Source organism: Emys orbicularis, chromosome 13 (genome assembly GCF_028017835.1).
Source record: "Emys orbicularis isolate rEmyOrb1 chromosome 13, rEmyOrb1.hap1, whole genome shotgun sequence".
Classification (NCBI taxonomy): Eukaryota; Metazoa; Chordata; order Testudines; family Emydidae; genus Emys; species Emys orbicularis.
In genome coordinates this window covers 34,079,838-34,093,763 of record NC_088695.1, presented here as the reverse complement: position 1 = coordinate 34,093,763, position 13,926 = coordinate 34,079,838, and the positions used below count along the sequence as shown (strand labels likewise).

General features: G+C 53.2%; 1 protein-coding gene across 1 annotated transcript in view; it reads right to left on the bottom strand.

The window, feature by feature from the left end:
• Positions 1-13,789, bottom strand: part of MXRA7 (matrix remodeling associated 7) — a 50,015-nt gene extending 36,226 nt beyond the window's left edge. The window contains exon 1 of the mRNA XM_065416251.1: positions 13,292-13,789. Within this exon, the coding sequence (XP_065272323.1) occupies positions 13,292-13,789 (498 nt within the window). The remainder of the gene's footprint in view (positions 1-13,291) is intronic.
• Between the last annotated feature and the right edge of the window lie 137 nt (positions 13,790-13,926).

Here is a 13,926-nt window from a genome sequence, read left to right as displayed (position 1 = left end):
AGCCAAGAGAAAAGGGGGAAAGAAGAGGCTTCTTCTCTGCGGAGTTTGGCCGAGCAGATGGTCACCGCCCAGCCTGTCCCCTCTGACCCTAATCACGCCACTCAGCCTTGTTTGTGCGTCTAGGAAAGCAGCTGCTACAACGTAAAACCTCCTTGCTCCCCCATGAAATAATCCTGGCCAGTGAGGATTTGAGGGGCCAACCAGGGACATGCCATGCGAGCCACCTCAGGCCTGGCTGCGATTCAGCACATAAAGGCCCCCTTCCCCCCCACCCCATCGCCAGCTCAGTGCTGCCCCCGTCCCAAGCACGTGTAGCTGGGGAATTCCAGTTCTCCCATGCACCAGGAAACAGCTGCAGAAGCAAGTGGGCAGCTGCCTCTGACAAGGAACCCCACTGAAGCTATGGGGCAATATTCTTCCCTTCTAGCCCATAGGGAGGCATAAAATTCTGCCTTGCCTAGTCCAATTGCGCCCAGCCAGGCAAAAATATACATGTATCCATTGGCTGGGTGAAAAGGCTGGTGTGGGGATGGAGAGGTCATGGCGGGGGAGTTTCTGAGGGGGTGAGGGTAGAACGAGGAGAGGCAGGTCCTTGGTGAAACAGGTCCAGGCCACATCCTGACTTGCAAGTGACCCAGTCACTCCACCCCACATCCAGACCCTCTGCTCCTCCACGGGCTCAGCCGCGCCTCCCGCTAGGCTCCGCCAGCGGCACCCAGTCCTAGCCTAGCTGTGAGCTACAGGAGCATTCTGGGTCTAGGCATGCAACTGAGATCCCCCAGCAGCCCCCTGACAGTGCTGGGGAATGCACTTCTTCCCCCCCCCCCCCCACCTCTTTAGCAGGCAGCCCTGAAAGCTGGGAATCGGCTGCTGGCACCATCAGGACACTCAAACAGCTCCTGTGTTAGGCAGATGTACTGTGAAGAGGGGGAAGACACAGGGCGAGGGAGGTGCTCCTGGGTAAGTTAATCATGCACATCAGAGGGTGAAGGGACTGGGCAAAGCTACCCTTCATTAGGGGGCAGGTGGGAGAAAGGTACCAACACTAGCTCACACTCCTGGGATGGGGACTCAGCACTGCAGGCCTCTCCCCAGGCAGGGCTGAGCCAAACTGTCGTCTGGTTCCAGCAGACGAAAGCACGAGGCCCCCACGGTTCTATGCAAAGAAACGGGTTGCCAGCTGCAGCGCGGCTCTTCGAAGTGGAAATCCCGGATGCGGCTGGAGAGCGGGTGAATTTGAGCGTTTGAGGGGGACAGGGCCTCTTGGGCCAGGGCATGAGTGGCCGTTTTGGACAGGGCAGCGTTCTCCAGCCTGGCCCAGGGGAGCTGTCAATTATTTCAGAGGGGGGAGCAGCAGTGCAGATAGCGCTAGTGGGTCACCCTCCATGTCTCCCCTGCCTGCCAAAGCTATTCACAGCTGTGGTGGCATGAGAGAGTCGGGGGGCCACCAGGGAGTCAAAAGGGCAGGGCCAGCCTGCTCTCCTGCTGCACCGGCCATTCCCTTCGAAGACAGCACTTTGTTGTGGCTAGATCCTGAAGTAACAGAGGGCGGAGTGTTGGGCTGGGCCGAATGCTGGCAGTAGACACCATGACTGGATGTCTCTTTTCCGCCTCTCATTTCTAGGACCACGAGACCAGAGCTTTGTGAAGCCCAGACCTTGGGCCAGACCTGGGGACCTAGACTATCTTGTGAGCCACATTAGATGCTGCTGCGGGTGTGAGATAGGGGGCAGAGGCATTGGCTGTCCCCTGGCGACTGAGGGGTTAATCCTCAGCTCAGTCACCCCTTCCCCTTGCCCAAGTGCTCAAAGCAAGGGCAATGAACTGGGGCTTAAGGTGCCAGGAAATACCTTTGGGAAGGAGGCAGGAGCCACGTCCCCGGATGGGGGTTGACCCCTAAGCCAGGGTGGTTTTGAATTGACCTATTTTTGCTCCCCTGTTATAGACATTCCTGTGGTGGAAGAGCCCTGCCGGTGGCCTCCCCATCCTGCAAGTCCTTCCCGCAGCTGCCGGGGGAAGCCAGGCACTCACTGTGCTGGCTCTCGGAGATTTAGACTTGAAAGCTGACGAGAACCTCCCTGCCTTTAGCGGGCTTGACCCTCTCTGGAGACAAATCCCTCCATGGCTGGGTGACCTAGCCCAGCTCCCACCTGCCCACTGGCAACTAGGTTTAATAAAACATTCCTAGGGAGAGTCCAACTGCCTGGCTGGGTTGTTGTTCCTTTGCACCCCCAATCCTCAATAGTCTCCATGCCCCCCCCCCCCAAGGCCTCACCTGCATTAGCACCTTCCTCTGGGCTGTCGTACTGCTGGTGGCAATGTTGGGAGTGCTAGTGTAGACCAGCTGCTGGCATTTTAACCCCAGGGTCATGCAGACCAGCTCTGGGCAGAGGGGCTAAACACCAGCAGCTGGTCTGTCCTAGTCCCCCTGCTCACACAGGTGGGGCAGCACCAGGACTAGAGCAATAGGGGTGGAGCCAGGAGAAAAATGCTAGTCTAGGTGCTAAAGCCCTGTCTGGGCTTTAGCCAATCTGCTTTGTAAATCACTTGATTAAACCACTGGCCCAGCTGACCTCTCCTCCCCTGCTTCCCAGTGCTCAGCTAGCAACAACACCAGCAAGCTCTCACTCACCCCAGTGCCATGTGTCCATTACACATTTCCCTGCCTTCCAGAGCCTTTTCCTCCAGGACAACTGGCTCAGCCTCTCCCCTCCCCGCCCGCCAGTTACTGCCATGGAGCAGCTGCAGCCTGCCAGCCAAGGGGCTTGTTCTCACAGCGAAGGTGCATCCTGAACCGGCCGAAGGGGCAGGTCCACCCAGGGGAGACTCCATGGCTCAGCACAGAAGGTCCTTCTGAAGCTTGTCCCGTTTTTTAGCACTGAACGCTCTACACACGCCGTCCCCCCAGGGCAGACTGGGAACCTTGGGGAACACAGCTCTCAGGAGCTAGTCACATGCCCTGGCGGCTGCACCTGGGACCCCTGCAGTATCCCAGGTGGGGAATTATCACCAAGGCAGCACCACACCCAGGCAGCTCCTTTACAGTCAGATTTCTGGCTGCGCAAATCTCAGGTTATTTATTCCCTCTCCCTGCCCAAGGTCTCCGATCTCCCTTGTGAGCTGTGACAGAAGGGCTGCGTCGCAATCAGACTCCTCTGTCTCCTTGGGATGTCTTGTGTCCGGTCAGCACCAGGCCCCTGGCTACATTCTCCCTGCAATTTGCTAGGTCAGTGTAGTCACAGGTTGGCCGGCCAGCACTGACGCGTCCCTACCGTGTTTAAGAAACCGAAGGAGGCTGCGTCTCTAGTGGTTAGAGAGCAGGACTGGTAGTCAGCAGATTCTAGTCCCCACTGTGGGCAAGTCACGGCACCTTGCTGTGCCTCAATTTCCCTACCTGTAAAGCTGGGATAAACCTCACCCACTAATTTAAAAGTACCTGATGATCTTTGGATGAAAGGGGCTGTAAGTGCAAAGTATATCTCCTTCTCCAGGGAAATCCGCAACTGCTATGGCCAAACTGGATTCAAAAGCTTAGCAAGTGGCTAGCAACAAAACTGAATTTGGGAGGGGCGGGGGGAGCTTATATATGTTAGCCCACCGCCCCGGCCCAGTGGAGTAGTTATATAGTAGTGTCATGAACTGGCTAGTGTCTGTGAACCACTGCCCTCTACTGGATGGAATCAGAACTGTCTGATGGGGCATCATAGACCCTATACTGCTAATGAAGATTTTCCTTTAGCCTCAGAAGATGGGGCCTGTGCTTCTTAGAGCAGGAGGATCAGAGTTTTACCCCCACAGCTGCCTCCAGGAAGTTCCAAGTGGCTACAGTGAACACCACAGTAACAGCTCTAGAGTCCCCAGAACCGGCACCTCCTCAGAAGCACATCCCAGATTTGGGGGAAGACAGGGACACGAGGAAGAGAAAGCGATAGACACGTACAAAGGGGAGACAACATTCAGGTCCCGCTCGTGTCCCAAACCTCTGATTTAGAATCCTACAGGAAAAGGCTGAATGTGGTTTTCCTTAGAAGTCCACACCAGGCCAGGCAGAATCAGGAGCATGGGATGGAAGGGCAGACACCACATTCCTGCAGCAACACGGGACGAACCCAAATCCACCCCAAAAGAGCTGCTGGTACCCACTTAAAGCCTGTCTCAGGAGACATAATGACAAGGTGAGATCTCATCTCCCCAGGTCCTGGGGAAGGGAGGAGCATGGCAAGAGCTGGTATTCATGGGAGGAATTGGTTACTTCCTGGTGTGGGGGAGGCTGCTGGGTTTATCGTATTTTTAAACAACATACCAGAGGTCAGAGGCATTCAGAGCCCTTGGATGAGTGCTTTGCAATGTTTCATGCAAATCCAAAGAAAATAAAAACTGCAATGCATTGTGGGTCAGAGCATGCACATAGTAATAAAGATGCTGGCATGACGCACGCTATGGGGGAAAAAATGTCATGCAAAACCTCACTTCACAGGGGAAGGGATTTTCACAGGCAGACAAAAATCTCTTTAGTGCTTTCATTATCCTAGTGGTAGCATCTGGACAAGTGCATTTTGTGCCTGACCTGGTACGTTTTCATGATGATTTTGCAAAACTGCTGCGACTTGGGTCCCAATCCTGCAGGCTGAACTGATGGGCTCCACATAGGGCACAGATCAGCTTGCAGGACTGAGGCTTAAACCCAGCAGCAGCTGGATGTCCCCTGCACACTGAAACTCTGCTCCCTCCTTACAGTTTCTCTCCACCTCTCTCCCTTTGCCCTGTTCAAATCCTGGTCTTAGCTTCCCAAGTGGATATTCACAAGAGCTACCCCATGCCCAGCTGATGCCAGGGTAGCCATCACTGACTCCCAGCCACCCACACAGCAGGACCATCAGAGCAGCTGGGCTAATATCCACCCCCAGCCATAAATCAAGGCCTTGTCCGCCTGCAAAGTGATACCCCAGGTGGGAGGCCAGCTGGCTTGGCGGGGGAAGTGTCAGTTTATCCAGAGAAGAAGGCCAGCTTTGTCTTAGCACAGTTCACCTTCCACGTGGCCTGCCCTCTCACAGCCTGGGCTCCTGCAAGAAGCCCAAGGCTGCTCACTGCCCTGCAGTCTTAGTGCCATTGTTTGCTCTGATTGCTTGGTCTGACAGGCGGTTTCTAGTGCAAGGCGGCGGTGATTGGACCTGGTGGTTAACTAGGGTAACCAGATGTCCCGATTTTATAGGGACAGTCCCGATTTTTGGGTCTTTTTCTTATATAGGATCCTATTACCCCCCACCCCCTGTCCCGATTTTTCACACTTGCTGTCTGGTCACCCTATGGTTAACCCTCTACAAGACGGGCTTGATCCAAAGCCCACTGGAAAAAAACCTCCCCTTGACTTCAGTGGGCTGTGGATAAGGAGATCACTGAGCCCACCCTCAGGCAGAGAACCAGAAAAGGAGATTGTTTACCTTCCCCATATCTGTAACGGCAGGAGACCTCTGTCCTGTGATGGCTCCTATCCAAAGGACATTCAGACACCCTCTCTGCTGCTTCATGGAAAACAACCCCTTTAAAAGGCTGTTCTGCCGGGATTGTTATCTGTCTCCCCCACACCCACACCCCTTCCCTATTTTGGTTTTTGTTACCAGGGCTGCTCACATGGGAAAATTGCAAAGGGCAGTTTTTCTGGGAGGACCGGTGCTTTGTAATGTTTCTCTCTCACCTCGGACAACGGCCCTGAGGCTTTCCTTAGAACAGAGCATTCCCTAGTGGCTAGGGCACTGGATTGGGAGTCAGGAGACCTGGCTTTATTCCCATCTCTGCCATCAGACCTGCTGGGTGAACTTGGGCAACTGACTTCCCGTCTCAGCCTCTGTTTCCCTTCCCACCCTTTGTCTATTTGGATCATGAGCTCTCCAGGGCAGGAACTCTCTCTCGGTAGGTGTTTGTACAGCACCTCGTACCAGTGAGCCCCAATGTCGGTTGGGGCTACTGTAATAAGAATAGAATTGGGATTTTCTAATTAAATTTCTCACAGGAACCAGACCGGTTAATTTCAAAGATGGCTTGGTCTGGTTCTCACACTCCGAAAGAACTCATGATATAAACTCATCTTGTGTTAAAGGAGATGACAACATGACCAGTGGGTGGTTATCAGAGAGCAGACGATTAGACACCAATCAAAATCAAGTACTTTGGCAGGATCAGTTTTTATCAAAGGAAGGGGGAAGCGTTACTGGTGATTAAAGAAGCCAGGACTCCTGGGTTCTCTTCCCCAGCTGTGCCACTCACTTGCTCTGTGAGCTCAGGCAAGTCACTTCGCCTCAGTCTGTGGTGTCCCCCTCTGTGAAATGAGTCTGAATCTTAGGTTGGTTGCAAAAAATGAATACCTTTATAACATGCTTTGAGATCCTTCCACAAAAGGTGCTAGGGAAGTTCTGAGCATTCTGTTCACCTGGGTCCGAATCCTGCAAGGTGCTGAGTACTGCACATTGCCATTGACCTCAGTAGGAGTCGAGGATGTTCAGCACCTTACAGGATGGGGCAGCTCATAAGAATCTCCTTTAGAACGGAGCCAGTTTGCTCCCCCACTTCCTATACATCCCAGCTCTCAGGATCCTTCCAGCAAAGCAGATTTGACAGCCAAAATGATAAAACCACTTGGAGCAGTTATCTGCACTGTTGGCAAGGATCTGATCCCTTTTGTTCACTCAGTGCTGGCCTCAGCTGCTCTGGTTTAGGATCTTCCCAAGGAAGTTGGGCCAGAGCCTGGATGTTTTCACACCCCCAGCTGGAAGCACCTGGAGAAGGCAACATCAGGGAGTGCGTGCGTGCGCGTAAAACTCACACTGAGCTCACTTTCGAAACAACATATGGACAAACTCTCTGTAATAAACTTCAAGTCATCAGAAGGGGAGGGAGATTCTCACGTGCAAGGGGGGTCCGGTAGCAAGGGCCCTGGATTGGGCGTCAGGGTACCTGGGTTCTGTTCCCAGATCTGCCACTGAGCTAGTCACTTACCCTCTTACCCAGCTTTCTGTGGGATAGGAAGACCTCTCCCCCACCCTTCTTTCCAAAGCACTTTGAGATCTAGGGATGGAGAGCGCCCTGGAAAGCCCTGATAGCTTTTGAATGTCTGTTCCTTTCCAATAGCATTAACGGAGATGGTGTCTGTAAGGGGCATTTCCGTGGAAAGGATGAGCATGGCCTTTCTTAGCAACAAGCTACCCCAGGCCTTGTCTCATCTACTCTTTGCTAGGAGGAAGCTCCCCTCTTGTCTGACCCATGACAGTTATTGGCCAGGCGCTAGATCCCTTTTAAAACTGCTTCCACGTCAAGGCTTTGCAGCATGACAAGCAGCTGGGAAGCTTGAACTGCTTCTGAACCAGCCCAAGTCAGCTCACCCGGCGGTAAGGCACTTAGACGCAAGCTCCTCTGGCCACCTGACCCCTGCACACTGACTCACCCTGCAGCCAGGGCCAGCAAGAGCAGAGGCCGGGAGAGCCATTGCTGTATGTTCACCCCTCACCCCATAGCAGAGGGGTCACCGCATTCCATCCTACTAGATTATGTAGATCAAAACAAGTGGAAAAAACAAGCCAGGCAGTCTTGGTATCCTTTGGGGGAGGGAGGAAAGGGATCTCTTTGTCAGACCTTCATATGATATCAAAGCACTTTACAGACATTAGCTAAGCTTCACAGCACCCCCGTGAGGTGGGGCCTATTGTAGCCATATCACAAAAGGGGAAACCGAGGCACAGAACTCCTAAGAGGCTTCCACAAGTTCACACAGTAAGCAAGCAAGCAGCAGAGGCAAGCATAGAATCCAGGAGTCCTGGTGCCCAGTTCCACTGCTCTAGCCAGGAGACCGTACATCATCTCGGTACACTGAAGAGTAACAGACTCTGAAGCGAGAGAAAGTGGGTGAGGTAATCTCTTTTATTGGACCAGCTTCTTCCAGTAAAAGATATACTACCGCACCCACCTTGTCTCTCTATTATCCTGGCACCAACACGGCTACACCACCACTGCATACGACTCTGAAGCTGTCTGAGGAAGAGCAGCAGAGAAAGTTAAACAGACACTGCTGGTTGGCAGTGCTAAGGGAAAGCTCAGCATGGCATGAGCGTATGCTAGGGAAAAATAATCGGAGACAGCAGAATTCATGACCCCAGCCAGTCAGCACGAAAGACTAAGACACGCCAGTGCTGCTTGCTCAGAAAAACGTTTCTCCCTCAATGTTCTGGTTGATTGGTTAATGGCTGTAGTGAAATTGGACCACTCCGAGGCAGTACATCTGCTGATCAAGGGAAGAAACCCAAGCTGGCACTGCAGAACACCCCCCGCCCCCCAGTCTGATGTACTGATTCATTTATAAAGCTCTCAGCCCGCAGCGCAAACCCCTGCCATTACTACGGAACAGACAGCCCAGCTGACTGTGTCTGGGAATCCTGTGTGCTGAGTCATTTGGGGGACTGCAGTTTTTCAGATTAGACTGGACCCATTGGACAGGACGCATTTCTACCAGCACCAGAAGTTGCCCATAAGATGCCTGTGGCCAGGATGTTGGACCTGAATCTAGACCCAGATCCTTACTGAGGGTCAGAGACAGCTCCACACCCCAGAGTCTAACCTCGGTGCTGTCTGGATAGCACCAGCTTAGCTCACCTCCATTCTACCTCTCTAGTCCCCCTGCCCATTCCTGGGGCACTTTTCGCATCTACTAAAAGCCTCTAGGATACACAGAAGTTATGGGGCACATGACTGCCTAGTGCTGCTCCCAACCTCTTCTGTATGGACTCTGCTGTAACAACAAACACAACAGAGAACTGCCATACCCCACTCACACCTCTTCTCTCGGCCCCTCTCCTCCAGGGGTGCAGGGTGAGGTTAGCAGCCCAAGGACAGTGAGCGCTCTCACACTCCTACAGTCTGCTGATGGGAGAATCATCAGTCTGCTGATGGGAAGCCAGTCACTGGCAAAGTCACACCCCAACCTTGGGGTATGTAGCATGTTCTGAAAATTCCTCTGAGAGAGGGGGCGTGGGGAGAGCTAAATACCTTCCCCCAAGACAGAGACCCTGTTGTTTTTACAGTAGCCAGAGAAAGACGTCTCTCTGTCTAGGTGAGCAGCTGCCAAGAAGTACAGTGATGGGGCATTAGCTGTTTTGTATGAAGTCCCCACCCCACACACACTCCCCTTTGGGATGGCACATCTTCTTTCCTCCACTCTACTGTCCTGAATCAGATTGTTTAGCTAGTGCCCTTGTTGTAAAACTCAACGGCCTGCTCAGAGGAGTCCTAGCACAAGCTAGATCTCTCTCTTACACACTCAGCACAGAAAAATGTCCCCCCCACCCACCCTCTCCGTCCACAGCCTTAGGTCCACCAGAGAGAGACTGTTTGGAGCATGACCTGAATGAAGTCATTCTTCCCAGGGGGGGAAAAAATGCCTTGCATGGCAGAGAGGGCCTATTTTAACTCACTTTGGGAACCTGGGGGGGGGGGGAGGGAGGGGGAAAAGAGGGTGATGGAGGGAAGGAAGCCCTGCCCAGGAGTGTGCTTGTCAGGGAACAGGGTGGGCAGGGAGAGGAGAAAGGGGCAGAGCAGGGAACAAAGCTATTGCCCCAAGTTTGCTTCCCTTGGGAGTTTGCTGGCCATGGAACTGGGCTTTGCTCTTGGGGGCAGTCGGGGCTGGCCTGGGGCAGGGTTCCTGGTGGCACAGAGCAGTTTCCCTTGCCCTGTTTTGTCAAAGGAAGCGCTGCGGTGAGTCCATGCCCTGGTGAAGTGCCCGGCGGGGTCAGTGTCCCAGCTGTGCTCCTCTAAGTGATTAGTCATCAAGGTGGGCTCTTTTGGGGAGCCAAGTGCACCAGCCTTCAAGCAGCACAGCAAGTTGCCCGCCTGCAGGCATGCAAGGTGGCATCACTCGGATCAGCCACCTCCCTGGCTGCCTAAATCGCTTCAGGGTCCAGCCCTCCATTGCCTTCTGCCTGCTTCATGGCCCTTCCCATGCTCTCCTCCCCCGCCCCGGGCACTCATCTAGCATCAGCCTCCCTGCTCTATCCTTTCCCACAAGCTCAACACTGGTGGTGCAGGAGCCTTCTCCTCCGCAGCTCCTGCTGTTCAAAACAGACTCCCCCTCACTGACTCTCCACATCTCACCTGCACGCGCCTCTCCCTCTAGAGCATGTCAGAGGCCAGTTTGTATGGGAGACATCTCCGGTTTATACATCACTGGACTCTAGTCCAGTGGTTCTCAGCCTGTGGTCCATGGACCCCTAGGAGTCTGCAGACTATGTCTAATATTTCCAAAGGCGTCTGCACCTCCAGTCGAAATTTTTTAGGGGTCCACTCATGAAAAAAAGTGGACTAGGATAGTGGTTCTCCATCCACATATGCCCCATGCTTTATGGTTTCTCCTGTACCTGACACATACACACCCCTTCTCTCTGGGCATACTTTACAAGGAGGCAGCCATGCCACCCTACGGACTCCTATCCTTCAAGAGTGCAAGGTGCTGAAGGGGTTAAACAAGTTTTGGGGAAACAACCCTTGTTTTAAGATGGGGTTGGGGAGAGAGGCAGAGAAATGTAGCTGCAGTCTGCCAATCAGCCTGTGGAGCCCAGACAACAAGCCAACTGGGCAAGGAGATCAGACAAGCTGGTTGAGACACCTTCACTGTGGATGGCGGTCTCGTCTCATTTGCCCAGCCCCATCGCTGAGCAATGAAGAGACGCCTTCAGCTGCAAACGCTCTCCTTGCGAGTAAAACCGGCAGGCTCCTGTCCCTCTGTCTGGAAACGCCCTGGCTAGCTTCTCTGCCCACTGACCAAACCCAGCCAGGGTCTGGAGTGAACTCTGAGCAAGCTGGGGGATGATGCAAACCAAGGTGCACGGTAACGGTCACCCTGACCGAGTTACTGGTTTGAGCATGAGCATCCAACCCCCACAGAGCCATGTTTGTTTAAAAGGATCCGAGCGGCTTTGGTTAGTGAAGCTCTGAAATAGGGACCATGTGTGGGGTGAGGTGTGTATATGTATGAGAGAGAGGATGAAGAGCCCTCCAAACAAGAGCCATGCTACAGCAGCAATAAGCCTGGAGGGAAGCCAAGGGTACCGATGGGAACCCTCTATAAAGTCAGCAGCTTTAATGGGATGCTGCCCATTTCCAGCCAGAAAAGCTGGAACACATACTGGACCCTGCAGCTGACTGAGGAGTGCAGAGAAACCTGGCTAATAAGCTTTTCAACAGCAAGCCTAGTCAACAGGGTGGCTACCTCCAGGGCTAGTATCTCCCCAATTTATGCCTCCAGGTATCATCCTCTTTATCCCAGAGGCAAAGTACTCCCATTATGAGACCAATAATACGGACAATCCTCAGTGGGACAAGAGATAAGGATGTCCTCAGGAACAACATGACCAAGCTAGAGTAGCTCGATTTTCAGAGGTGCTGCCCATGAGTAAGTCCCACTGAACTCAGGGGTTATGGGAGCTCAGCACCTCTGAAAGTGAGAAGCTAAGTAAAGTTGAGCATGGATACTGCCCAGGCCCCACTACAGAGACGTTACAGATCATGAAGAGCATGGTTAAAATATAGGCCTGCATTCATGTGCCAAAGTCACCACGCCTGCTTCAGTCTTCTTTCCATACTAATTAATAGGGCTTGGCACATCATCTAGCACATTTCCATTCATAGAGCTCAAAGCACATTACAAAGCGTTAACCTCATTTTACAGGTAGGGAAATGAAGGAACAGAGTGACTTGGCCAAGGTCACATAGTGAGCCAAGAATTGTAAATTCTCCAGGGCAGGGGCTGGCTCTGTTGTGTCTATTGTACCATGGCCAGGACATTTTAAAAGTAAAGTTAACAACAACATAACCAGGCATCTCTGGCCCCCAGGCCTGTGCTCCCTCCACTGGAGCATCCTGTCTGGAGTGTGGGTTTTAAATAGACACCCCACACACACACTTTTTTTTTTTTTTTTTTTTAAAGCCACCCTTAAGCTACTCACCCAATGACCCACAGATGCAAAGTGCCCTTGAAAATAACCACCAGGCAAACCCTGGGGGAAAGCTTTTGGTAACTGCAATTCATGTTTAAAAGAGTGAGAGAAGCATCAGGCCAAGTTTACCATCCATTGGCGACTGGTCCCCTGGAGTCCTGGCTGTGCTGGAGGAGGGGTAGCAACGAAGCATGAACTCTTCATGCACCTTGGATTGCTCATTTATTTTTAAGCAGCCAAGATCTGGAGCGGTGGGAGGATTTACTTTTGCTGCATGGCACTGGGTGACTGCCACACACACTGCAGATACCCAGGGCACTTTTCAGGGCTACTGGGCACTGAGTCTAGATTTTGGGAGTCGTCTCATGCTGAGACTGCAGGGCAGTGCGTTCAAATCTCTCCTTCCTTGGCATGGGGGAGGAGGAGCACTGGAGGCCGCTGCACAAGGGCTCATCCCCATTATATTCAGAGCCGCAAGAAGCCAGCTTCCACCAGAGACATCTAGATAAAGGGTGCAAAAAGGAGACTGAGGGGGAACCCTCTGAACCCCTTCTCCTTATCTGGATTAGTGAGGCCAGTGATAGAGAGGGAGGAGCCTCACAAACCAGATGTGCAGACTCAGGTCAGCTCAAGCAAAGATTAATCTGAATTTATTTTTTTAGAAGAGGTACAGGCAGGGCGGGGCGGGTTGGGAGTTAAAATCCTAAATCAAAATTTCAGTGGAGCAACATGAAGCAGCATTTTGTTCTCACACTCTCAGAAGCAACAAGCTTGTCATAACTCATTAGATCAGAGGAGGTGGGAAGGAGAGAGATTAAATAGATCTGAGGTTTGGGGCAGGATGGGATGATCTGGAGGCCACAAAGAGAAACAAAACTGGCTGGCTAGAGGCATTTCTGTGCCAAGTGCATGAGATCCCAGCGCAGAAGTAACTTACAGACCCTGTGCACAGCACTGTATGGGTGTGCCTGGACTGACGGGGGTTATGACAAACACCAGGTTTCAGGACAACCGTAGCATTTGCTGCTGCTGCTGTCACACACACACAACAGCAACACAACTTCTAGGTGGGGAGCTGCACACACGTCATTCCCACAGGCAGGAGTGCTGGCACAATTTAGGGGGCGGGGGGGGAAGGTGCTGAGAGCCGTCGAACCAAACTGTACACCCTGGATAATGGAAACCACTTCAAGCCAGGGGGTGCTGCAGCTCCCCTAGTTCCAGCACCTACCCCCACAGGGCCAGGCAGCAGGATCCAACCCAACTTCCCAAAGTTACACAAGGAAGACGAGCTCTCCGGAGCTCCCCGCTCTTACCTTGCTCTCGTCCTCATCGTCCTCCTCCTCCTCCTCTTCTTCCTCCACCACCTCAGCAGCCTGGCGGGGGATGTTCATCTCCTGAGGGTGGCTCTGCTTGTCTGCTTTTGCAGTCCTGGCTGCCGCTGCCACCGCCACCGCCTCCTCCTTGGGCTGCTGCTCTTCATTCTCCTCGGCTCTCTTCGCCTTCCCCTCTTCAACCCCAATCTCCTCCACCGGGATCCTTCTCCCCTCGTCCTTCGCTCCTTCCTCGTCCTTCTCCCCCCTCGGAATCCCCTCCTCCTTCAGCGCTTCTCCCTCCTTCCCTTCCCCCTCGCCATCCTTCCTCTCCTCCCCCTGCTCAGTTGCCTCCTTGCCCTGGGACCCTTCCCCCTTGGCTGTCTCGGCAGCTTTGTCCCCTTCAGTCGCTCTCAGCTTCACAAAGACCGAAGCCAGGATCACAGCCAGGACTGTGAACAGCAGCGGGACCGCCAGGTACAGATCCAGGGCCACATCCATCTCTGGGCAGCCTCTGGAGCCGAGTTGCAAGGGACTAAGGGCGTTGCTTGTTTTTTTTTTTGTCTGGCTCCCCTGCGCGGCTGCTGCCTGGGAACAACTGACCAGCTCTGATTAATTTCAACGGGCAGCGCAATCTG